This window comes from Cicer arietinum, chromosome 3 (genome assembly GCF_000331145.2).
Source record: "Cicer arietinum cultivar CDC Frontier isolate Library 1 chromosome 3, Cicar.CDCFrontier_v2.0, whole genome shotgun sequence".
NCBI lineage: Eukaryota > Viridiplantae > Streptophyta > Magnoliopsida > Fabales > Fabaceae > Cicer > Cicer arietinum.
In genome coordinates this window covers 67,228,896-67,256,557 of record NC_021162.2, presented here as the reverse complement: position 1 = coordinate 67,256,557, position 27,662 = coordinate 67,228,896, and the positions used below count along the sequence as shown (strand labels likewise).

The following is a 27,662-nucleotide window of genomic DNA, read 5'->3' as shown; positions in this document are numbered from 1 at the left end:
AATTTTAAATCATATTTTTGTGTGTTATACTACTAATTTTAAAATATATCATTACAAATATGAGTAGATTTGATGAAACACGTCATGTTCATTAAATATGAGTGTAAAACCAATTTATAGTGATAATACATTTTTTATTATTTTTTTTAAAGAAATCCCTCCTGTAATTTCTTTTGTTGTTTTTTCTGTTTATTTCCATTAAATCAAAACATACCAACCAACGAAATTTCTTCTTTAAGCCAAAGTGACATGCAAGATTTTCTGTTAGTATATGTTGGATATCTTGGTCTAGTTAATTTGGTGGTTCAATTTGTAGTAACTCATTTGATCTCCTAGATAGTGTAAGACAAGGGAAAAGGATTCTCCATGTTGGAGTGTATGGATCTCCATCTCCTACCACAATGGTATGGCGCAACAATTGTATAATTTTAGTCACAACTCATAACATTAATGCTCAATAATCTTAATCCACACTTTGGGAACATTAATATGCAATAGTGTGTTTGTGTGATTCTTATTCATTTATGGGAATATTATACTTGTTGGAAAGTTTTGTAAATTATTTCAATTGAGCTTAAATATGAATATATGAACACCAAAAGGTTTCAAGCCAGCCAATGTGGTTGTTGACATTGGTACATTATCCACCTTTTGCTTCATTTAGTTTCCATCTAATTTAATTTAATTTAATTTAACCAATTTTACTACTGTTTCAACTAGATGACCGGTGAACAATATTGGATCCACAATGCTTGATCAGTGTTTGAAAATATTCTGAATTTAAGCATAAATTATGGTATAATCAAGCTGTCTTTAGTCAATACACTTCAAATTACTTTATAACTTTATTTGATGTACTCCTTTTATCTTAAAAAAAAATCCATTATTTTAGAATTTAATTGTTATACACAGACATAATAAAAAAATTTATATAAAATTATAATCATCGATGAATATGATTTTATAGATAATTTTAATAAAAATTAAATATATTTAATGATCAAAAATTGTGATTGACTAATAATATAAAAAATTTGTACACTAATATTGTATATAAATTAAATGTTTCTTTTTAATTTATCCATGACCCTCTTTTGATTTTTGTGGTCTGAAATATCTTTTTCCAACATCATGGTAGACCCTTCATCTTTTTTGCCACTCCTTTTTCTAAAATCTCTTCTCATATACATGTCAAAATATGCATAGTTTTTTGTGCTAAGTTTATAATTAAACAAAATTTGTACATTTTCACTTGTTTAATAAAAAATTTGTTTGCATAAACAATTTAATAAGTTTTTGTAGGAGACATATTTATGTTTAAATTATTTTTACGGTAGAAAAATATAATATTTTCACATAAATTATAATCATTTTTATAAGTTATTTTGAACAGTTTATCAAAATTAGCTATAGAAACAACTTCTAGAGATGTCTAACACGTTTTAACGAATGCTTATTTTATCATCTTTTAGAACAATAAAAAAAAATCTTACTTTTATTTATAAAAAAATATTGCTTTTGTATGAATCTGTTTCTTATGGATAAATTCACTATAGATATTGCTTAATAAGCTAATATTTTCCATGGTGGCAACTTCTCCAGCTATGTATGATAAACTGCTGTGCCAGCCTTGTGTATTAAGAACTAATAACAAACATGTTCTCTGAATAAGTAGATTATTAATTTCATTCATAAAAATACCAAGAGAATGTAAAAAAGGTTATAATTTTTTTATTAAATCATTGACTGGCGAAAGTTCAAATATTTTCTTGTTTTTTGACTAATTTTATGCATATGAATGAATACAACAACATTCTACAAGTTTTTTTTTAAATAATTTATTTTAATTGTTTATTAATATTCTGCCTCGTATTAAAACATAATGAGTGCACTTCACCAGCTCTGCAAAATACTCACTGACTTAACCCAATATCATATAAAAATTAAATTTAGTAGGTTAACAATAACGCCTACTACCCTTATTGTGGCCTACTTATTTTTTTTCTTTCTTTTAGTGTATTCTTGATTTTAGTAATGTTTTTCATGAGCAATTATGTTTATGACATGTTTTGTTAAGGATGAGAAGCAACAATGAGAGTGCTGGACCATCCCTACTTCCTACTTTCGGCAATTCAATGTCTTCATATGCAAATTAGAGTCCTAACAAAATAAACATGTCATCTTCTATTAATTGGCCAAATGCACAATTTTTTTATTACTATATTTTATCCGTGCAATGGAAAAATTAATCTATTAAAATCAATAGAATTTAAATAAGTCACGTATTCTTTTTAAATTTTTTAACATTATTGTACGTCTAAATTCATATTCGAATCTGAAACTTTAATTAAATTAGAAGAGATTATATTATCTCATCTAAATGTTTTTGAGTATTCTGCACCCAAATTTGTTTATATTTAATATTGTGTTCTATCATTTCATTATTTATGTCAAAGAAATTTATACTTTTTAAATTGGACCTACACCCAATTTCCAACATTCAAATTGATGATGCGTTTTGTCTATTAGTATGATTCCTTACCAAAAAAAAGTGTGGTTTATTTTACTCAAAAACTTAGTCCAACAATAAAGAATTTCACAACTATACCTTGAAATCATATTCACTAATGAAATATAAAAAAAAAAGTATTTAAAAAATTGATCAGTACAATTTTTAAAATATTATTTTGTTTATATTTTATTTTAGAATAAATATATTAATTATATAACTCTAAATAAAATATAGACAAAAAAGAAATAACTCTTATTAAAGTATAATTGGATTCTTCTAAAAAATGTACCTTGTGCGAAATTTTATCTGGTACTTTATTTTTTTAATTACAAATTCTTTATGATTATTATAATGAATTTTATAATATTTAATGTATATTAATCGATTTGTGTTGTTTTTTATATATATTAATTAATTTATCTTTAATTTTATAACTAAAATAAAAATAATATATTTTATTATATTTAATGTGATAACGTTTTTTTTATGACAAAATACCATTTAATAATTATCTTAAGAAGAAAAAAAAATTGAGACGAAAGTAGAGAAAAACAATTATTAATAAAAAGGATTCTCACAAAAAATAATTTTTTTTTCTACACAAACTTCAGAATCTAGAAAGTAACAAGAGTACGATAATTCAAAAAGAGTCAAAGTGAGGATTCTAATTACAGTACAAGGATGCTAAAAATTTAGAATATTTAAGTTATAATTTTTTTAAAAAGAATTTTAAACCACTCAAATTTTGACATTTTGTTATTATATAATGTTTTTAACTATATTAATTTTTATACTATAAAAATAATTTTTTAGTGTCCATCAAAATTTAAAATCCTGTACAGTCACAAATTCTAAACATACTTAGTCCGACGATGATGTTTATGAATAATATTTTTCAATGTCTGCACATAATTATAAAACTCCCTAAAAAAATATTTAAGTAAATAAATGATCTAATAACGTACTTTTCTCATTTTTTTATCTTCTAACTTTATAATTATATTTATATAAATAAAAACTTTCTAATGATATTTTATTGTATTTGATTAAATAATGACATGTCAACATCCAACATTACATTTGTCACTATTTCAGACGAAGTTATGAGTAAGACTATGCCAGACTTATTCGTAAGTAAAAAGTTAGTAGGAGCATTACTTGAGAAAAAACACCTAAACTAATGGCGTAAGACAAGAAAATTCATGAAATAACATGTGATTAGTAATTGGCTTTTTTTTTATTTTTTTATTATTTATTTATTGTCTTAACCTTCGAATTTCCGATTTCTAAGGTAAGATACATGAAAATATATAATTCTATCGTGAAGATAAATATAATTTAATTAAAAATTATTTCAGTTAAAATTTAAATTTTGATTGTTTTAAATAATTCACCTTTAATTTATTATTTTACTTATTGACTTAATTCAAGTTTTAGAAAATAATATCATTTTAGATCTTCCTTTATTTGAATAATTTTGATCTCTAATACGTTTTCTTTTGTAATAGTGGATTGTTTATAACTTTTACCTATTATCATCAAACAACATTAGCTTTATTTTTAAAACTGTTATTTTTAACTTTAGTTTTAAAATAACTTTTAAGCTAAAAAAAGATGAACCAAAATAGTCTTTAAATAATATAACTATACAAATTTTCATCTCTCATTTTTAAATTATGCATAATTACGATATTTAAGAAAATAAAATGAATAATAAAAATTGCACAATCACAATACTTGGAACTTAAAGAAGATAAAATTTTGAGGACACATTATTATAAAAGAACAAAACTATTAAGAATCAAAATTGTTTATAAAATAAACATGGACGAAAATAGTACATTTACAACATTTCAGTCAGTTAAAAGAAGAGTTAAACCTAATTATTTGTTGGTGCTTAGGGTATCCTCAACTGAAAGTCAATGACCAAAAGCATCTTCAATGGAATAATTATTTTGGGTTGCTTTAGTTAATTTTTGTGGGTCTAAATTATCACATAACATTTAAGCAATCTTAAGCGACTTTACTCTAATGGTGATTGCAATAAGCAACATATATTTGACTCCACCAAGACTACTTAAATTTGGCTATAGCTTGTTTAACTTTATTTCATATAAAATAATACCTTTTTATTTATTTATAATAATTGATTTATTTGCGCACACAAAAATGTTTTAAAATAAATGATCTTTTCAATTTCTAATGTAATTTCTTTTTTTCAATTGTACAATTTAATTAATATTACTCGCAAAATTTTCAATGCAATATATTCGCTATACATTTACGACATTGATAATACATCATTATTTAATAAAGATAATTTGATAAAAGTAATATTATATCTTTTTTATTTATACATATTTTTCAATATGTGTGAAATGAATAAATAATTTAATTATTTTAAGATAAAAAAATAATATTTTGTTGATAAACCACAAATAGTTGATATTAGTTATATAACAAGAGATTACAAGTGAGCACACTCCAATTCCAATGATAAAACAAAAGTAATGAGAATAAGAGATGTTATATTCTCTGAAAATTTGAAGTTTTTATTATTGAAGGTGTTTACCTCACCAAATAGATATTATTCCATAGAACAAGTGACTTGGTATCTACAAAGTGCAACATACCGTGTTGGTTAAGCCAAAATTATTAGATATAAATCAAGGTATGAGTGTAGTTGAGATTATGAGAGAGAGTGAATGAATGGTAAAAAAACTGTAAAAGAAATCCAATAGAGAATATCCTTGTAACCAAAATGGACGGTTGCACTGTGGGGATCTTTTTACCTTAAAATAACGACTTTTCTTCATTCGTCTTTATGCAATAAAATAAAATAAAATATTATTATTATTAATTATTATATAATAAAATAAACCTCGTGGTCGTTGGTTTCTTTCCTTTTTTGTTTATATTGATTTATATTTTTTATTCAATTTCCTCTTATATTTCTTTATTTTCTCTCTATTGTTTCAATTTTCATCTTCGTCATAATTCATTCATACCTTTGTCTCTGCAACTCTGAATTGCAAATCTCAAAAGGCTAAAAAAGTTAGAGAGAGATTGAAAAAACACACTCACAAGAACAGCAATTATTCACTTTTTTTCCTCTCTTTTCAACAAGTATCCTCTCTCTCTCTCTCTCTCTCTCTCTCTCTCTCTCTCTCTCTCTCTCTCTCTTGCCAGCTCTGCAGACTTGTCCTCCCCCATAACCTGTTTCTTCTTATCTCTCTCTCTCTCTCTCTCACACACACACACACACATACCATCATCATCAACATCACACCCTGAGATCTCAGGTACCTCCATCTCTCTGATCATTCTACCCTTTTTATCTTCTCATACTAATATCACCATGTTCTGTTTCATCTTTGATCTCATCCTCTCCATGTTTTTCTGATTCAGTATTGTGATAATTGATCTGGGTTGGCTTCAGATTGTGGTAACTTTTATGGGTTTTTCTTCTTTTCGCTTTTTGGTTTGTGATCACTGCGATGCTTGTTGATCTATGTTTTTTTTCTTCTGTTGCTTCACAGTTTTGTCTTTCTTGATCATCTGGTTCTTATTTTAGTTAGTCTCTTTTTTGTGATTTCATGCTTTTATGCATTTGTTATGATTCACATTTTATTTTTGTTAACCAAGCTTTGATCAATATCAATTTTCATTTTTAAATTAGCTTTTTAATTTGAAAGAGAAATGGCTAAATGATAATCAGAAAAGAGGGGCAGGTAGATCTTAGTATCTAACTTTGTAGCAACAAATCAAGTTAATTACTTGATCGTTCATCTTTTATATAGTTTGAATTTGAAAATTTTCACTTTTTTCTTCTTAGTGGCAGTTCTTAGTATTTGATTATTAGCTCAGATCAAGGGTACTATTGACTATTAAGGGAATAGCACAATCATAAATATTTGTTCTTTTTACTCTATGATAGCTTTATGGAAGGGAATTTTTTTTTGGAATTTTGGGATGTTGAAGCCATTATTATTATTAACCTTGGATTTAGGACATTTTATATGGTGGAGAGCAAGCAATGGATAAGCAATTATTTGATGAACTCTTTGCAGCAATTTATATGCAGAGAGCAGTTCAACCTGGTTATGCTATTCTCAATTAAAAATATTTATCAAATCAGAGAACTGGGAAATTTGGAATTGTACATGGATGATGGATGGTTTGTTGAGCTAACAGGGGAGCAAAAGATATTTGGTATATTCGTAAAATAAGTAAGATACAGTTGGAACAAAAATCCAGATATTAAAGAAGCACTACCCTTGCTCTATCTCTTCTGTTTGTTCAACACTTGAACTTTGGTGCTTCCTATTTCTATCAAGCTAGTCGCTTGTGGAAAAATGTGTACATTGTAGTTATATATAAGATAACAAGTTGGATTTAATATTATATACTTCTGAATATTTGGGGAATACTTGAATGATATTTTAATAAGCCAGTATCAGCTTTTGAGAAACCAGAGAAGAATTTGTGACTGGGAATTGAAATAGAGGAAGGAAACTAAGTAGGGTTGTGCTTGAAGAGAAGGGCTTTGGAGAGTGTAAAAGATACCCAAAAAAATTCTGAATATGATAGCATATTTTGTTTGTTAAAAGCTACTGAAGGTTACTTAAAAGAATTGAATTGTTTCAAACTCAAAGGGCTTTTGTGTGAGTAGGCCTGTTAAATATAAAAGTATTCATGAGCTTTTACGTAATAGTAGTCCTCAAGTAAGTTAGCATGCAAGTTTAAAAACCAATTAACCATATTAGAAATTGAAAGTATAAGACTGTCAGATGCATTTCATAAGGCTAAAAAAATGTTCTCACTAATATATTCACATACATAAGTGTTTGCATTTGCAACGGAAAGTGTTGAGATGATTTTTCTGGTAAGAGCTATGATAAAAAATGTTTACACTTTTTGTGATTTTCTTCTTCTAAGAAAACAAAGTCTTTCTTCTCAAACTTTATGATGATGATGGTGAAATATGTAGAAAATATTCATAATTTGCAAACAGAGTCTTGTTACTGCTGCTTATCTCCACGCTTGACTCATGATATGGTGGTTTCAGAGGATATGCAATTATTATACCTACAAAGTGATGCATGAATTTCTCTTGCTAAGACATTATTAACTCTGTTTTCTCTCATGCAGTGAATTACTTCGGAATTTGGTGACAGTTATTTTTTTGCTCAAATACAGTGTTTTAGAAGGAAGCCTCAGCCATGTCTAGTGCCACAAAAGTTTTGGAACCAGCATTCCAGGGAGTAGGCCAAAAAGTGTATCCTTAATGGGTGATTTATTAAAGAACTTGTGAAAATAATAATTTCTCCATTTAAAATTTTCTATAGGGATCAAGTGAAAATGGTAAAAATAATATTCAGCTATAAGCATGATTAATCCTAGTGATATTGTTATATGTTTGATGTATTATCTACTTGAAGGGTTTTAGACTTAACTTCTTTGTAGAGGGAGTGAAATATGGAGGATTGAAAATTTTCAGCCAGTTCCATTACCAAAATCTGATTATGGGAAATTCTACATGGGAGATTCTTACATCATCTTGCAGGTGCGCACTGTATCCGTTATTACATAGCATTTGTTTATATATTACTAAATGTTAACACTATTTGAAGACACTAGAGGCTAAATGTTCTGGAATCAGTTCATCTTTGTTCTGTTTTGGCTATAGATCAAATCAAATAACAAGCATAATAGGAAAAGTAATTTCTATTCACTGGAGTCTATGAAGGTTGACCAATTTTAACATATAATTCTAGAGGAACAGAACAGTTTGTATGATGTACATGTTGTACCTAATTAAAACCTGAAGACTTTAATAAAATTCCATTATTAAGTGAATAGATTTCAACTTGTTGATGTAAAAACTTGGGTGTTAATTAAATTTATGTGCAGACAACACAAGGCAAAGGAGGCAATTACTTGTATGATATTCACTTCTGGATTGGAAAAGATACAAGTCAGGTTAGTTTGAAACTTGACTCTTGTCTTCTTCATTTTCCCCCTCTCAGAGTGCGGAATTGACTAAAATGTTGAACCTTGTATGATTATTCTGTTTTTGGAAAAATTATTTTTACAAATTCTGTGATTTATTTTTTCCAGTTTCATTCTTTATTCCTTTCCTATTTCAAAGCAGTCTTAGATATGAGGAATCCGACATTTTTCTCTTGATGTTTGGAAATTCTTGAACCAATACATATTCTGACAAAAATAATCCATATTGATAGTGTGATTTTCTTTGTAGGATGAGGCTGGAACTGCAGCCATTAAAACTGTTGAACTTGATGCATCCCTCGGAGGACGTGCAGTGCAGCACAGGGAAATCCAAGGGCATGAATCTGACAAATTTTTGTCATACTTTAAGCCATGTATTATACCATTAGAAGGGGGTGTTGCATCTGGTTTCAAAAAACCTGAAGAAGAGGAGTTTGAGACCCGATTGTATGCATGCAAAGGAAAACGAGTTGTCAGAATAAAACAGGCACAGTGTTCTCTACTCATGAACTTCATGAATTCAGTGCATATTCAATGACTACAAATGTGATTTTACATCTTCCTTGTGCAGATCCCTTTTGCACGGTCTTCACTGAATCATGATGATGTGTTTATCTTAGACACTCAGGATAAGATATATCAATTCAATGGTGCAAATTCAAATATTCAGGAAAGAGCCAAAGCTTTGGAAATTATTCAGTTGTTGAAGGAAAAGTATCATGAAGGGAAATGCAATGTTGCCATTGTTGGTAAGGACACAAGAGGCACATGTTTTCCTATCAGTTTCTGAAAAGCCTATACATTGTATAATTTTGTATGTCTGTGCTTCAGATATGTATTTTGATTTTCTTTGTAACTAGAAAATGTATTCCACATTGCAGATGATGGAAAGTTGGATACTGAGTCAGACTCAGGTGAATTTTGGGTCCTCTTTGGTGGTTTTGCTCCCATTGGGAAGAAGGTAATCAGTGAGGATGATATAGTTCCAGAGACTATTCCTGCTCAACTTTATAGGTATGTTGATTTCATCCTGGCCACTCCCCTGCCCCTTGCACTTTTCTTCCCGAATCAATTGTTTCAAAAAGATTATCTAACTAGAGATGGGTGTTGGTCATTTTAACGGTCAAAAAGACAACATCATGATGAATTTAACTAGAGATGATCCTTTTTCTTATATTACTTCAAATAGATTTAGAAAAAGTTATTAAATTTGGACCAGCCATTGACACCGTCAAGACAATGAGTCACTGGGTAATGTCTAAACAAGTAGCCACTAGTTGAACAAAGACACGGTCTCTATTAAAAAATTTACAACATATCAACTTCTTTGTAGCAAAGACGGTAGTTGTGTGTTAGAAAACTGTAGTGGGCCGGAGGTGACTGTAGGCTCGCCAAAGGATTTCTAAGGGGGCTGTGGTGATTGATGGAAATGGGACCGACTAAATGGAGAAGGCACGGTTGGTTGAATCACAGCTTGATGTCGAGAGAAATGCACAACAAGACGAAAACATAGACCAGCTGAAAAAAGTTAATAAGAGGTCACAAAAGAACCAAACGAGAAGATATCCCTGTAGAGGAGAGAGAGAATGCTTCCAAAACCTGTTGGGAAACTTTTTCGATGCCAGCTGACAACGGCATCAAAAATATACGATAAATGCTTATTTTTATAATTTGCTAATTCTAATCCTAATAATAAATATATGAATTTGAATTTGATTTTAACACAACACAAACTAAGATTCAGTTTAACAAGCTTCTTCTTCAAATTCAAAACCATGACTATTGCCTTAGTACTTAGTTAAATAAATAATAAATTATCTTTTCACATAATAAAATCTCACAAATAAGTTCTGAATATAATTAAACATTGGTTTTATAATAATCTAATTAAAACACAAGCTCACAATCACAAATGACAAAACAACTACAAATAGTCCAGAATTTATTTATGTACATGAAGTAAAAATTGTTTTCAACTCGGGATCAATGAAACCATAAGCTTTTCCAACATTGTTTTTCACATTTTCCATTGTATTGTCTTGTGGGTCATCATCCAAATTTAATTGATCTATGACAATATCATTTTAGATAAGTTACTCCCTGAGTCTCATATTGAGTGCCACTTTAGCAAAAGAAAAATGTTTCAAAATAATTGGTGTTTTATATTTTCAATGTAATATTAATTGTTTATTCTAATTCTACCCCAAACTAACAATAGTTATCACTATCAATTTCATTATACTACACCGTGCATTTATTACAATTACAATTTTATAAAATTACAACATTTTTTCATTTATTTATAACGTGTCATGATGTGTGTAATTTGCAAGGCCAATACGCCATGCTTTCACCACCTCATTAGTTAAGAATGGCGATGATTCCTCGAATACCCAATTAGAATTGTCATCGAGTGTTTCAAAATTGATAGGTTCATAATCTTGATCTCTCAAGTGATTCCTAAGTTTATTAATTTGCTCACATAAATTTATATGATTTAACTGTAGTTTTAGTTCTTCTATTTTTATTAATTCACGAAAATTAGCATCTTATTTTAAAAGTCGTCAGTTTTGATATCTTTCTCTTATTTTTTAACTAAAAAATGATTACGCGAGACACTTTAAATAACACCACATATGATACGACGATGTAGAATGATTAACACCATGAAATTGGAATAAAATGCTATACAAATTTAACTTCAAAAAATTTTCATATTTTTAATTTAATTAATGATATATGAATAATTAATGCTTCTAGATGGTTCTATATCATAGAGTCGTATGTCAAATCGTCATTTTTTAATTTTATAAAATTAAAGGAGTGGCCAAAACTATCGACTTTTAAAATAAATGGATCATTTTCGTTAGTTGGTAATAATTAAAGGACTAAAATTACAATTAAACCAATTTATATCTTACATAAGTTAAATAGTCAATGAAGAATAAACATAACAATACCTTTGCCTCAACCTCAAGTTGTAATGAACAAAGACAAGATCAACAAGTCTTTGATGCTCCAACCTATTTCTTTTATTTGAATGAAGGTGCTCAAATAGACCCCAATTTCGTTCAAAACCTGAGGCACTGCAAGTTTGGCTTAAGACGCGGATAGCCATTTTTTGCAAATTTGGCGCAACATATCCATAAGATTCCCCCCATTCATCTAGAATATTGCATGTAATGAGATATGTCAATATATATGCATCTACTTGAACTAAAATATAGATTACAAAATTCAAATATTGAAAGTCATCGGTCACTGGTTTTGCCCGGTAGAATTATATTTGATGGAACTGTATCCCGTTCATGCATATAAACTTTCCTTTTAAAATCAAAATCGACACCTCTAAATGTGCTCAACTCACTTGTGAACTTACATAGCAACTCAAGATCTCCGTGAGCACACCTTTCAATGACATCCAAAAGGCACTATGTTGTCGACTGGTGTTTTTCAAATTCTTCATAATTAAATTGACAAGCTGGATTTGACCAATAACCAGCAGCATGAAGATTTTTATGAAGATGTGAATCCCAATGCTTATCTAAGATCAACAAGTAAGGATCCATCATCTTCTTATTTCTTTGAAACCTCCTCACCATCGTCTCTCTAGCTTTATACATAGCTTGGTAAATAAAACCCATAGCAAGTTTATCTTCACTATCCACAATAACACGTGTACGAGTGGTGTTGTAAGTTTCACAATATCAAGACATCTTTTCCAAAACCAAGAGTCTAAGACTTGATCCACAAGCATTTTTTCCCTGGCTTCTTTGGCATAAGCTGAGCTTATCCATTCCCTTCAGGTTTCCATGGCTCTTAGTGCATCTTTCTAAGCCAAAATACTCTACAATGCAATGAAACCAATGGCGAAGTGGGTTTGAGCAGGATGAAGAATCTCTCTTCCACCTGTATGCTTCCTCATCAAATGCAATATATAACAATGATTATATGTGTAACTGGTAATTTTTGAGACATGTGCCAAAGTCTCACTTACTTCCTTCAATTTTCCAATGTCATGCAACATCATATTGATGCAATGTGCTGCACAAGGAGACCAAAATAACTTTGGAAACTCAGCTTCCAAAAACTTGTTAGCAGCAACATTATTTGTAGTGTTATTTGTCACTATGTGAACAACATTTTCAGGGCCAACAAATAATACAATAATCTCCCTGAAAAGCTTATACAATAGGCTTTAGAAAAGTAGTTCCTTTACAAGCCTCAGAAGCATCAACAGACTTTAGAAAAGTAGTTCCTTTAGGACAATAAACTAAAAAGTTGATAAGAGTTTGCCCATACTGATCAGTCCACTCATCTGCCATAAGAGTACAACGAGTTCGCTTCCAAACATTACAATAACCCTCTACATGTTTCTTCACATCATTAACCAACTTACTTAACAAATGACCACGAAGACTGTACATGCTCGGAACTTAATACCCTGGACCTACACTACATAGAGCATCGATCATAGACTGGAAATATGCTGAATTAACTGCACTGAATGGAACAGAAGCATCAACCATCCATTTTGCAATAGCAAGGTCAGCCTTTTCCATATTTTCTTTACTATGCAACCTACTTTTTTGTTTCTTAAAATGAATATCTGGAGACACCTTCTTGCATTGGCATTCTTCACCTGGTCATTTTTCTCCTCCAGATAAATCACTCTCAGACCAACCTACTGGAATAATTTTATACAATAGAGACAAAATAAAACAGTTTCTCCATCCTCATCAACAAATCGTGTACAATGTCCCCAAGCTGGATCAGTTTTTCTACTAAGATTCCTTGAAACTTTTGTCACTGATTCTTGTAACAGCAGTGCTTCTGATTCAGCAGATGACATTGACATCTCTAAGACTTTAACTATTACACAACAATAATAAAAAACTTTTGTTAGGAATCATATTTTCTTATTGTAAGCTTTTAGAGAAATAATCATTCACTTCAGTGTCTTCAAAACAAAGACAGTTGAAAAAAAAAACAAAAGAATTACATCACACTAACTATGTTTGGGAGAAAAATCAACGAAATGAAAGAAGCATGAACAAACACTATGATATTACTATGTTCTTATCCATCACATGTTCAACCTAGCTAGCTCAGAAGTTTCTAACATTGAATAATGAAGTTGACGAGAATCAGTAAACTTACTCAGACAACCTGCATTGGTTTCTCCTCCTCCGACGGTGTTGTGATGGTGCTCCGGCAACGATGCGACGGCGAGGGTGAAACTAGGGTACTAAGAGAGTGTGAATCAGAGGCTAGGTTCAACTGTGAGTATCTGTTCTAGTTTCGCGGTTTCTTATACTCGAGTCTCGACGTTCCCTAAACAGCGTCGTATTCATTCATTTTTTTCGCAAAACTAACTACCCTAAACCCGGCCGGTTAAACCGTCACGAACCTGGCCGGTCGAATCGGGCCAGTAACGGTTTTCTTAAATTAACCATCGGGTTGCGCCGGTTCAACGACGTCTTGTCCGAAGAGTAGTTCATTCGAACTCCAGTTTCCAGTTTGACAAGTCTGAGCAGCAGGTCTGAGCATCTGGCTTGATGTTCTGTTTCCGATCCGAGTTTATTACAGTGCATTTTAGGTATTTTGTTGTAGTTGTGAATCATATTTTTTATGATCCATAGGGAGATTTTATATAATTATGAATTAGTGTTTCTGAAGCTGAAGGTGTCTTTCTTTTTTTCACATTTGTTTCTGCTTAATAAATTCTTTTAGAGGTATAATAATAATAATTTACTCATTTGAAGTTTATGTTTTATTTATTTTTTAGTGTGTTATGATTCTTGATCCAGAGGATATGATGATTATGATAATGTGGTTGCAGTATTGGTGATGGTGAAGTCAAGTCAGTGGAAAGTGAACTTTCTAAGTCACTGTTGGAGAACAACAAATGCTATTTATTGGACTGTGGTGCTGAGGTATTTGTGTGGGTTGGAAGGGTAACACAAGTTGATGAAAGAAAAGCAGCATGTCAAGCTGCTGAGGTAATAATGGAATTTTGCAGATTTGCTTCTTATGTATGAATGATTGAAATTGGAGTTATTAATTTTAGAAATTGTTCAGGACTTTGTTGCAAGTCAAAAAAGGCCGAAATCTACAAGGGTAACAAGGGTTATTCAAGGTTATGAGACACATTCATTTAAATCCAACTTTGATTCTTGGCCATCAGGATCATCTGCTACTACTGCTGGTGCTGAGGAAGGAAGAGGAAAAGTTGCAGGTGGACATTATTTCTTCTCACTTGTAATGGTTTTAAATTGCGGTCGAAGTAACTTTCATGGTCTTGTGTAAAATTGCATCAAATGTGGCTGATGATGTCTCAATTGTGATCACAAAGACATCAAAATCTTTAATGCCGCGACCTTTTTTTAAAACTAGTGTAATTTGGCCTGGCTTTTGTCGATTAGCCGTGATAACAGAGTTTCGTATTTTTTTGCTCCCAGCTTTACTGAAGCAACAAGGTATGGGTGTCAAGGGAGCGACAAAAAGTGCTCCAGTTAATGAGGAAATTCCACCTTTGCTTGAAGGAGGAGGAAAATTGGAGGTGATTTTAATAAAAAACATACTTATTTTCTTGGCTCAAATGAAATTATACCATTCAATATGTAATATTATTTAATGTTTCCAGGTATGGCTAATCAATGGAAGTGCTAAGACTCCATTACCTAAGGAGGATGTTGGTAAATTTTATAGTGGAGATTGTTACATAGTGCTGTACACTTATCACTCTGGTGAGAGGAAGGATGACTACTTCTTGTGCTCCTGGTTTGGAAAAGACAGCATTGAGGTAATGCAACATAAAAATACATGAAATTTCCTTGAACTTTCATAACTTCTGTTGCTAGTAATTTTGGTTGCTTAGAATTTTTATGTATTTGTTTATGACTATATACAAGTTGACTTAGTTATGCTACCTTTTTCAGGAGGACCAAAAGATGGCTACTCGGTTGGCTACTACAATGTCCAACTCACTAAAGGGTAGACCTGTTCAGGTATTGTGATGTGAATTTCAAATGAGGTGTGTTATTTTGAAAGAAAATAAGATAACAGTTTTGATGATTAATGCAATTTAAATACATGGTTAATTACATTTAGCGGCAATGGATATAACAAAGTGTCGCAATCCATTAACTATCAATTGAACATAATTAATCACGGTTTTAAACGTCATTAACCACGATTTTCAGGTTTATATTTGAACGCAAGTCGTGATTAGTGGGTATCATCTATATTTTATTTTTTTGGAAATCAATATCATTTATATATTTGAACATTTAAAAATCATGTAAATTTGAATATTGGATCATCTAAATTGCTGTTGAAATTTGTGTGTCAAAATATCATTTCTAATTTCGAATTGGGAATGTAACTTGAAAACTTTGTATAATTATTGTGTTTTCTTTCAGGGTCGCATATTTGATGGTAAAGAGGCACCACAGTTTGTTGCTCTTTTCCAACCTATGGTGACCCTCAAGGTATCATTTGCAAAATCCAAATGCTATTTTAAGTAACATGTGTAGAATGTGTGAAGTTCACTAATTTAGCTGACTTTGTTTTTCTTTTTCAGGGTGGCTTGAGCTCTGGTTACAAAAAATTAATTGCAGAAAAAGGTTTGCCAGATGAAACATACACAGCAGAGAGTATTGCTCTTATTCGGATTTCTGGAACATCCGTTCATAATAATAAAACAATGCAAGTTGATGCAGTAAGTATCCATTAAATTATTCACTTTTGTCCACCTTGTTATGTGGCTAGGGCTTTTTTCTCTACTAGTTGACCAAAGTTATGCTTTTATTATTCAGGTAGCGACATCATTGAATTCTACCGAGTGTTTTCTTCTGCAATCTGGCTCAACGGTTTTTACTTGGCATGGAAATCAATCTTCCATTGAGCAGCAGCAGCTTGCAGCAAAAGTTGCTGAGTTTTTAAGGGTAGCTTATATGTTTTTATCCTCTTTTTTACTAGCACTAATATAGTTATTGAATTTTTAAAGGTATATTGGATTTGGAACAAAGTTTTAGGTCCTCCACAAAATTATTCAAGTACTATCAAATAAAAACACAACCAAGTTTTATCATCTTGCATAACTCAAACACTTTGAGTTTCTCTATTTTATACTTCCATTTATATAGCATTGTTTACTTCAAGATAAAGCCTTTCAAATGGACCTCGATGACTATATCCTTGTGGTTGTATCCTAAGTGCATCACTTGTAACAACTAACTAATATAACTAACTAGTGTATGTAATATGTAGATTTAAAAAATAATAATAGTATTACATCATATACTATTTGTTCACATGTTATATATCCATGTGCAGCCAGGAGTTGCTTTAAAGCATGCTAAAGAAGGAACAGAAACCTCAGCTTTCTGGTTTGCTGTTGGAGGAAAACAAAGTGTCACTAGCAAAAAAGTCACTAATGACATCGTCAGAGACCCACATTTGTTCACTTTATCATTTACTAAAGGTAGCATTTCTTGTACTTTTACTTCTCGGTGTAAAATATTGTTATAAAATAGTATCTTTATTTTCTCATATCGAATGTTCTTCTGACCGTTATCAATTGTGTGTATCTCTTTGCAATATGGATGTAGCCGGAAAGCTACAGGTGAGTTTGTGACCGTAACTTCATTTTTGAATTTTCACACTATTGCTACGAAACTTTGGAGTCATTCATGTCTTTTTAATTTATTTGTACAATTTTACCCTTCAGGAAGAGGAGCTTTATAACTTTTCACAGGATGATCTTTTAACAGAGGATATCCTCATACTTGATACGCATGCAGAAGTGTTTGTTTGGATTGGTCAATGTGTGGACCCAAAAGAAAAGCAAAATGCTTTTGAAATTGCCCAGGTAAACATGCTCCACAGATCAGACGTTTTTCTTCTCATATTTATTTTTACTTGATATGCTTGATATATATTGGAAAATTTTCCCCCAGAAATACATAGATAAGGCTGCATCTCTTGAGGGACTATCTCCTCATGTACCACTATATAAAGTAACAGAAGGGAATGAACCTTGCTTTTTCACAACATACTTTTCTTGGGATCATGCAAAAGCTACGGTATGTGCTATAAAACATTAAGGAATTCACTTTTTTATTTCTCTTTATTCTCATGAAATGCTGATTGTCATACTTTAAATTTTTAATCATTATCATTCATTAAGTTACAATTTTCTATTTGTTTGTGTTTAGTTGAAAACACTTTGTTCCAAAATAAGTTTCGCTTTAGCATATATATAAAGCATTTCAAAATAGTGTCGATTTACTTTTTCAATGTGATATTTGTTATTTTTTTTTCTTCCAATTCTACTCCGAGATTAATATCGTTGCACCACTTTCAAGTCATTGTATTCCGCTCTACATTTATGAAATGGTTAATAACCAATAGTTAATAAGAATAATTTTATACAATTGCAATTGCAATATTTTTTCATTCGTTTATAGTTTTTTTAAACTGTGTGAAAAAACCTAGGACATACCGTTGACTGGATGGTTTAATAAAAGCATACTATTGCCCTCAAATATAAAGCTGGCAACATATTTTAAGTTTTATAACACAGGTTTCATCTTTCAAATTAACTACGAAAACTCGGATTATAGCTGTAAAAACAATTTCTCCCATGCATGTATGAAACAATGCTTCTTAGTGATATTGGTACATTTACATCTACAAAGTATATCGGATGTATATGTGATTAGTTAAAGTAATGTGTCATGCTCGTGAGATTTTTGAAGAAACTCAACATAGTGTGACTAAAGACTAAATTGTTTTCTCCATTTCCTGTACAGATCTTTGATACCAGGAAACAAAGTAAAACAAGATGGATGAAGTTTTTGTATTTATTAGTGAAATGGAAACAAATTATATTTCTTTAAACCAAAAAAGCCCCTAATTTGTTGGATATTCATTTTCTGTGTAATAAAATGCAGGTTCAAGGGAACTCATTCCAGAAAAAGTTGGCATTACTCTTTGGAATTGGTCATTCTGTAGAGGTATAAACCTGACATGAATTTCGATGAGAAAATTGTTGCAGTTAAACCATGCAAAATATTGCAGTTTCTTTGTTTCTTCTATCATAAACAATTAACTTTCAAATATGGTTGAAAAATGGAAGAAAATTAAGAAACATCAAGGAATAATGTTCTCTTTGATTTTTTTTTTCATGTCATTGGTTTTGATGTGATCTTCTCTTTTGGTTATGTTAATCCATTATGCACATTCAATTTTATATTTTGCAAAAATGTTTGCTTCTTCTCTGCTGTAATATGATGACTTTGTTTCAGATTGCTGTCAAGACTTAAGTACATAGGGTAAAAAATTGAAACATCTGTGAAGATCATATAAGAATTTCCGTACATATGATTATGCTATATAGTATTAGACTAAATCATAATTTTGAGTTATATATAGAAATGCCTCTTTTTTCGAATACATACTAAAACAAGGATTTCATTCTAAATCATTCATTTCTATGTCAATCCTGTTTTGCTTTAATTCATTTGATGTAACTTAAGAGCCACTTTGTACCTTTGTATGCTTAACTAAGCTTTGCTGAATTTGTTGATAGGAAAAATCTAATGGGCCAAGTCAAGGAGGACCACGACAACGAGCAGAAGCTTTGGCTGCTTTAAATAATGCATTCAATTCATCTCCTGAGACACCCACCAGTCCGGTACGGTAAATTCTTTATACATGGTTTACTATCTTTTTCCTTATTTTGCAACCAATGAACATCAACCAACAGCATATTTCCCTTGTAAGATAAGAGTGCATGGTTTTTTCTTTTCTATAAGTTTAGGCGATTTGGGCCATAGGAACTCACCAGAGTGAGGAAAAGCCTCGGCTCAAAGAGCTAAAGCTTAGAAGGCTACAGAAGCACTGTTTTTTAAATAAACTTCTAATATTTAATTGGGCTACAGTACAGAAAGAAAGTAGGGCTTCCTTCTAATATTTTCTACTCTTACTGATACAGGATAAATTTAATAACTTAAATCAAGGAGGACCAAGGCAAAGGGCAGAAGCTTTAGCTGCCTTAAACTCTGCATTTAGTTCATCATCGTCCGGAACTAAACCTGTTACTCCTAGGTCATCTGCAAGAGGTCAAGGATCTCAAAGAGCAGCAGCAGTAGCTGCTCTTTCCAATGTTCTCACGGCTGAAAAGAAGAAACATTCACCTGAAGGTTCTCCTGTGGCAAGCAGCAGTCCAGTTGTTGAAAGAAGCACTTTTGGTGAGAAAATATCTCTGGTTTTCTGCAGTTAAAATGTGTTGCTTATGATCATTTGACAAGTGTGAGTTCTTTATGCAGATGCTAAAAGTGAAACTGCCCCTTCTGAAACTGAAGGTCTTGAGGAAGTTACAGAAACCAAGGAGACGGTGGAGCCTGCTCCTGAGACTGGTAGCAATGGAAATTCAGAACCGAAACAAGAAAATGTAGAGGATGGAAATGATAATCAAAATAATCAAAGTGTCTTCACTTATGAGAAATTAAAGGCTAAATCTGGGAGTCATCTGTCTGGAATAGACCTTAAACGGAGAGAGGTTAGTCTTGCTTTGCATGTACATAGAAATACTTTTAAAGTTCACTCCATGGAGCGCTAATTAATTTTATTAGATAATGATGGGTATTTGTAATTATTGAGAGTCCCACATTGGATAAGATATGACTTTAAAATATGTTTATAAGTGGGAGACACTATCATTAGGCTCAACCTAATTTTAAGAAGGTATTGGAGTCAATCCAATATCTGTTAGGCAACCTGCTATGTGTAAATCTTTGTTGCACCATGTTTAAAAAGTTTGACTTTAATTAATCATAATGACATTTAAAATCTTATTTGAAAGCCTCAATGGTATGATATGTACAATGTTTAAAAAGTTTGACTTTAATTAATCATAATGACATTTAAAATTAATATAGTATTAATTTATGCTACGGTGTGATGTTAACATCTTTTATTTTCTTTTTCTACTTGATATTGCATAGACCTATCTGTCAGACACAGAGTTTGAAACCGTATTTGCAATGACAAAAGAAGCATTCTCGAAGTTGCCAAGATGGAAGCAAGACATGCTGAAAAGAAAAGTTGATTTGTTCTAAAGACTCATAAATACAATGAGTGGCAAATATGCTGCTTATGTATTATAATATACCTTTCTTGAGTTGTCTTGAAATGCAGTTATCTGTTGGATAGTGTGGTTTTTTGGGTATATACCATGCTTGGATTCCTATGCATAGCACATTGCTTTTGGCCTATAATGGATGTAGCTATGGTTAGTGTGGAGAGTGATTTATAGTTGTTTAAGTTGATGATGTCTCTTCCTCTTGTAATGTTCACATATTGTTGTAGCAATGAAGACAGTGAACAGGTTCTATTCTTTCATTTTGTCATGTTTGTATTTTAAAAGATGTGGCTTTTGTTTTTGTTTCTGTTTTTTCCCTTGTTGCTATTGGTTAGAGAGGCGGGTGTATATGTATTGCATGTCATGTTATTATACTGTGAATCTCAATATATAAAGAATGGAAATTTGTTTGTTTGTTATTTATGGGAGTGAATTATGTAAATTTGGTGCTTTGATTCTCGTTTTATTTGCTAGTGGAGAACAAGATTTTAACAAGTTTCATTTCAGATTAAATATAATAAGCTAACCTCTTTACTTTTGTAACAGTAAGCCAATGTACTGTTAGTTCCTACGACTCATGTTGAATACTTCAAATCAATTAAAACATGAGTATGACTATGATAAGCAGTTAAAACGGTGAAATAAACATGCTTTTCATCTCATAGTGCCAATTTATTCGTACAGTTTTTGATATTGGACATGACGTGGTTTGAATAATTGCTCCATTAAAGTGATATGCCACTCGTGTTTCTCATGATTAACAAATAGACTAGCAGCTTTGCCATGATAGTTAACATAGTTATTCTAGGTTTGAAACTCAATTAAGATCCTCTTTATTTCTCACAATTTTTATTTCTTCTATTACTAATTAGAAATATCAACATAACATATTCATATGAAAAATATTCTAAAACATACATCAAAGTTATTGTAATAAAAAGGAGAAATTGAGAGTGAAAATAGAGAAAAAAAAATCTTGAATCGTCCTGTAGGCCGTATCAATACGTCATGTTAATACATGTTTAGATTTATTGTAAGAATGACTAATTCATGGTGAACCATTACGATTTTTAGTGATTTTTTGTCAAATTCATTTATCATTCAAACACTTAATGTGAAACCACTTATGATAGAGCTATGGAGTTATTCTACTCACAAAGTTTGTGGTGTATATTAGTTATATTTTTAAGTGCTAGCACATCTCAACAACATTAATATATAGACGGTGTTAGAATTGCTTATCTAGCTGTTTGATTAGTACGTTCTTACAATCTTAATCTAGTCCACCTAATACTTAATGATACCAACATAATCAACATCAAAATAATGGAGAGAAAAAAACAGTATTTTTAAATTAATTTTAATTGTTTTAAATGTAATCTCATAGTAAAAGAGTTGTACTAAACCCTAAATTCTAAAAAAAATTACTTTTTAGTGATAAGACATATCTCTTTCAAGGGTTAATGAGATGTATATTTTTTTATGACTAGTCGAATTCAATATCTACAAACTTAGGAATAATTTTATCAGTTGGCCAAATATTAAGAGAAAAATTAAATATACTTATAGAGTTAATGTATTAAACTTAATTATTAAACAAATAAATTTACAATAATTTTGTTAATATAAATTATAAATTAAAACAACATAAAGTAAAAATATTTACACTTTTTCTAAGAAATTTGAGTTCAACGATACTTCAAATAATCAAATTCATCTATAATTAATATTATACTAAATATATTAATAATATTTTTTAATATAAATAATTAAATTGTTTGCAAGTTATTCATTGTTCATTTTATTTCTGAGTATTGTTTTGACAATTTTATTATTGACATATTATTTCTGTAAATATACAATAGAAAATAAAAATATCAAAACAAGACCAATAAATTCAGCAATTAAATAATAATTTTGTATTATCTTGAATCTACAATTTCTTACAAACAAATTTTACTTAGGCTATATATATATAGAGAGAGAGAGTCACTACTCAAAACACTCAAAACACACACATAGCTTCGCCCCTCTCTCTAGAATATATGAGATAGATATATGACAATATACATACATATTTTGTAATTAAGACTTAAATTGTAGTTTTAATTTTTCTATTATTAATTTATAAAATTAGTCTCTTATTTTAAAAGTCGACAGTTTTGTAACGATATGATATATTATAAATGATGTGATATACAATTCTATAATATAAAAAAAATTAGATGCATTAATTATTCATATGTCATTAATTAAATTAAAAATATGAAGAAAAAAATTGAAGTTAAAAGCTAAGTTTTTACCACATTTTATTCTAATTTAATGCGTGTTAATCATTCTACATCATTATATCATATGTCACGTTATTTAAAGTATCATACGTCGTCATTTTTTAGTTAAAAAATTAAGAGAGAATAACTAAAATTGTCGACTTTTAAAATAAGGAGACCAATTTCGTGAATCAATAAAAATAGGAGGACTAATTAAATTATAATTAAATTTAAATTATTTAATTATTTACTAATCATATATATTATTTGAACATCAAAATACAGAAAGTACGTGCCCCAATGTTTTATCACTATAAGTTTTATTTTTTAATTTCTACAACTTATATACATTTTTAAAATATTCACAAAACTCAAAACACGCCATATATCACATTAAAAAATTTATGACCAAAAATAATTTATCTTTTCTAATTGATCAAGGCAGAATCATAATACTATCTTTGCCTTATCTTGTGTCACAATTTTGTAATTTCAAATAATATATGCTCTGTATTTCGCAATATAAAATATTTGTTACACTTTATACCTCGTTTTATAAAACATTAACGTCGTTTTTACACTTAGTCAAAGCTTGGAGATTTGATTCTTGGATGATTCCACTACAGCAAGGTTTGTTTAATTGTTTGATTTAGTGATTGAGTGGTGACCCAACTACGATAAAAGTTGCCCTACATAGTTTCACCTAACAAAAATGAAAATGAAGAATTTAATTTTTGTATTTTGGTTTTGGGTGACAACCCATCATTTCATATAAAGTATTAACCATTAATACTATATATAATGTACTTGATGAAAGAGCTTTATCAGAATAATTGGTTCTGGAACTTTCCCAAAGTGTGCCGAATAAGAAGCTCCCAATTGAGTGTAGGGTTCATTACTAAATCATGAAAAAGAACCGACCATATCCAACATAAACTCATTGTTAACAATTTGACTTTGTAAAGTACTACTTTGTTTAAATCAATTACTATACGGAATAATATATCACAAATAAGTACTTTGTATAAAAATAAGTGTTATAGCTCTGATTCTTTACCATTGTTATACTGGTAAACAACCTCATAAGTTAGATAACATTAAAGACACTCACTTTTATGGATCTACAACTAATTCATTTAGCAATCATAAAGTTTAGGACTCATTGCTACTTCCCATGATATAATATCTCATTTTTCAACAACATCATTCCTCTCATCTCAAATATAAAAGAATAAATTTTTTGTAGTAGCGTATTTGATATGGTTATTCTGGATCATCTCACCCCTATTTAAGTAGTACAGTTCATTCATTTTCGTTGTCAATTGAGTTATAGTTTTATTGATAGTGAGAAGATTATAAACAACCGCGTCACGAAGGTTGTTACAAATATATCAATTTTTATTAACATAATTTTCTTTTATATTCAATATCAAAGAGAGTAGTGACTTAACTATGTAATTAATCGCATAAAAAATTAATTATGTCCTAGTTTTTCATGTATATTTGATTTTCTCTTCACATATCTCAATGTTTTGTCATTGTATCTTTGATTTTTTTTATTGTATTCTCAATTTTGTTTTATAGATGAGATGATTATCATAAAAAATCCACACAATTGTGAGATTCTGATTCAAATTTGTAACATAATATTCGATCTAACAATATCAATATTTATTAGTTGATGTAGAACTTAAGAAAGACTTGTATATTCGGGTTTTTCTTTGTCAATGTATCCTCAATGTTTATTGTCTATAATAATCAAAAATTGTTTTTAGCCGGATAATTTGGTCCCAACCATGACCTATGTGAATATTATTAATATACAGTGCTAGCTGGTCCCATAGACCTAACCCTTAAAGAAAATAAATAGTGATCAATTAGGGTGCTTTCAATATGCATTACCAATTGATGTACCGAAAGCCACATTTCTTTTCAATATATTGATTAATTAAATACAATTTTGAAATTAAGAATGTCTAGCAATACACTTTTAATTTCTTTCAACTTAGCTAAATTTATGAGAATTACTTATATGATTGGTTGCATTTGGAGTTGTCATGCAATGTGAACTCTAAAATTTTAAAATCCAACTGTGTTTGGATAAGATAATTGAAAATTATAAATAAAAAAATTAGAATTTTAGCTAACTCAAATGTTTCAATTAATTTTTTTTTTTTTTGGATAAAAGAATAGTTCTTTTAAAATTAAGTTATTTTTATAAATTTTATAAGTTTTAAGACAAAAGTAAAAATTAAATCTGAGTCAAAACTGAAAATTTGAAAAAGTTGGAGACTATTTTACAGATTCTTAAGGACCAATTTGCAAAATAAAAATATAAGGACTACTATGCAAATTTTAAAATATAAAGAGTCAAAATTGTAAATTTAAAAAAATTATAAGGACTATTTCATGATTCATATATTATGAATTGTCAAGAGGGAATTTGAAATTCTTAAGTTTTTGGTAATATTTGAAATTCTCTAAATTTAACTTTAACAAAATATCTCATGAAATTCTTTCTTCTTGAAAATTCTCCAAATTTATTATTCAAATAAGTTGGTTTGTAATGAAAGATCTATAAATTTTAAAATTTTAATTTCGATACATCTAAAAGGACAAGTGTAATTGAAATGCTATATATGATCATATATTAATAATATTGATTAAATATTTTTGCTTAATTGCAGTTTTGATCCATTTATTAATACTAATTCATGAAATTGATGATTCTATTTTAAAATTCAACATTTTTGGTCCCTCCCTCAAATTTTTGAACTAAAAATATGATGATTTGATATATTTTTAATCATGTGACAAAAAATTATATCATTTAGATGCATTAATTATCATATATTATTAATTAAAATATATCAAAAAAATTATGAAGTGGAAATATAAGTTTTTACGATGTTTTATTACAATTTCATGGATGCTAATCATTCTACATCGTCATATCACATAACAGATTATTTAAAAAATCTCATTTCATCATTTTTTTTTTAGTTAAAAAATAAGAAATAGACTAAAACTATTAATTTTTAAAGTAGCAGTACCAATTTCGTAAATCGGTAAAAATAAGAGAACTAAAATTATAACTAAACCTAAATTTTTTTAAACTCTAATATATACTCTAAAAATATCTTATGTAGACTAGACCATAAACATCTATAGATTGACCAGACTTATTTTCAATCCTACTTATAAATTAAAAAAGTTGTACGTGGATTCCAATAATTTATGTTGGTCTCTTTTTATTAGAAATTCATTTACAAAGAAGATAACTGATGAATTCCAAAAAATATCGATCAATAAATATTTTAGTGCTGTAATTTACAAAATAACATTTTTTTTTAAATTAAAGAATGTAAATTAATTTAATTTATCTATCAAATTATTTCCTTAGTAAACATCCACCAAAATTAATAAAAGAGATATACTCCTTCAACAACAAAAATATGCATATTAACTTAAAATAGTTTTTGTTGCATCAAAACAAGTATTGACTCTTTAAAAACGTGGTGCAAAATTTAAAAGAATACTACATTAACTAATATTTTTCATTTGAAGGCACTAAATTATATTTACTCCATGATATGAATTACAGTGAGTCGGCAACATTTTTTAAAATAAAAGTTAAAATAGAGTGGGCATGCTTCAACTAATATTTTATCAACTAAAATAAATCAAGAAAGACAAGAATACCACTCACACAGAACAAAATAAAACAAACATTTCTAATACATCAATTTCATGATTATCGAAACTAATCAAATAAAAAAATGTCCATTTATGAAATAACGACATCATAAATAGTCCACATGTAATTGTCACGTCAAAACAATTAAATAAAAATGAAGATTATAATTATTCAGGTAGAATAGAGTGTGATAAAATTTAATTTATTTACACATAGAATAATTATTAATTTAATAATAGCAATTACTAAAAAGATACATATATAATATATATGAAAATTTTGGGGTGTTACAATACTTACCCCCTTAAAAATAGTTTCGTCCTCGAAACTAAGAGGAAAAACAAATGGACAAGCTACATACACATATTGACACATCTCTTAAAGAATCAAGTAAAATTTTGAATCCCAATTAGTGTTACCAAAATTTCTGGATTAACAACAATTCAACTAAAATATAAAAACTTGAATTGTGTAAAAGTTACTTGTTAAACACATAAACTAGTTAAAGCAAACCAATGAGCATATAAAGAAAAATAAAAGAGACAAAATTGAGAATGTCATTTATTAAAATAGAGCAAATTTAGAATTATATGTTGATAGCAATATTTTAAAATTTTAGAGATAGAACAAGAGGGAAATCATAGATCCTTTCATTAAAAAATCATTTCGATATAGAAATTGATTTAATTGTGTTTATTTATTTATTATAGAATAGAATTTGACAAAGCAATACTAATATGCAAAATTCATTGATAATAATGTATAATAATAATAATACTAATAATAATAATAATAATAATAAACAATAACAATCACAATAATAATAATAATATAAGACTTAAAATTTATTAATGAAATTAAAAATGATTGAAATTCAAATAAAATTAACATATTCATAAAACTCACTTATTTAATTTTATTAAATTCCATAAATTCGATACATTTATCATTATTAATAACACACACATATTGTAACTTATCTCATAAAGACAATGCAAAATAAAATAAATCTTGATAGAC

The 27,662-nt window shown here is 29.3% G+C and overlaps 1 protein-coding gene across 5 annotated transcripts; it reads left to right on the top strand.

Moving 5' to 3' along the window:
* Nucleotides 1-5,491: 5,491 nt before the first annotated feature.
* On the top strand, nucleotides 5,492-21,094 carry LOC101504346 (villin-3-like). 5 transcript variants are annotated; one of them, XM_073365863.1, is made up of 25 exons: nucleotides 5,495-5,814; nucleotides 5,921-5,957; nucleotides 7,712-7,790; nucleotides 7,979-8,078; nucleotides 8,426-8,494; nucleotides 8,775-9,011; nucleotides 9,096-9,273; nucleotides 9,406-9,538; nucleotides 14,367-14,526; nucleotides 14,606-14,762; nucleotides 14,986-15,086; nucleotides 15,171-15,329; nucleotides 15,466-15,534; nucleotides 15,949-16,017; nucleotides 16,110-16,247; nucleotides 16,345-16,473; nucleotides 16,865-17,012; nucleotides 17,140-17,153; nucleotides 17,259-17,399; nucleotides 17,488-17,613; nucleotides 18,484-18,546; nucleotides 19,122-19,226; nucleotides 19,527-19,782; nucleotides 19,861-20,093; nucleotides 20,539-21,094. In XM_073365863.1, exons 3-25 carry the CDS (start codon nucleotides 7,735-7,737, stop codon nucleotides 20,650-20,652), a joined length of 2,955 nt encoding a protein of 984 aa, XP_073221964.1. In that variant the 5' UTR covers nucleotides 5,495-5,814; nucleotides 5,921-5,957; nucleotides 7,712-7,734; the 3' UTR covers nucleotides 20,653-21,094. The 5 variants fall into 5 exon arrangements, with proteins under 5 accessions (XP_073221965.1, XP_073221964.1, XP_012569300.1 ...); XM_012713846.3 differs by having other exon boundaries at nucleotides 7,664-7,790; XM_004493432.4 differs by lacking the exon at nucleotides 5,921-5,957.
* Nucleotides 21,095-27,662: the final 6,568 nt, after the last annotated feature.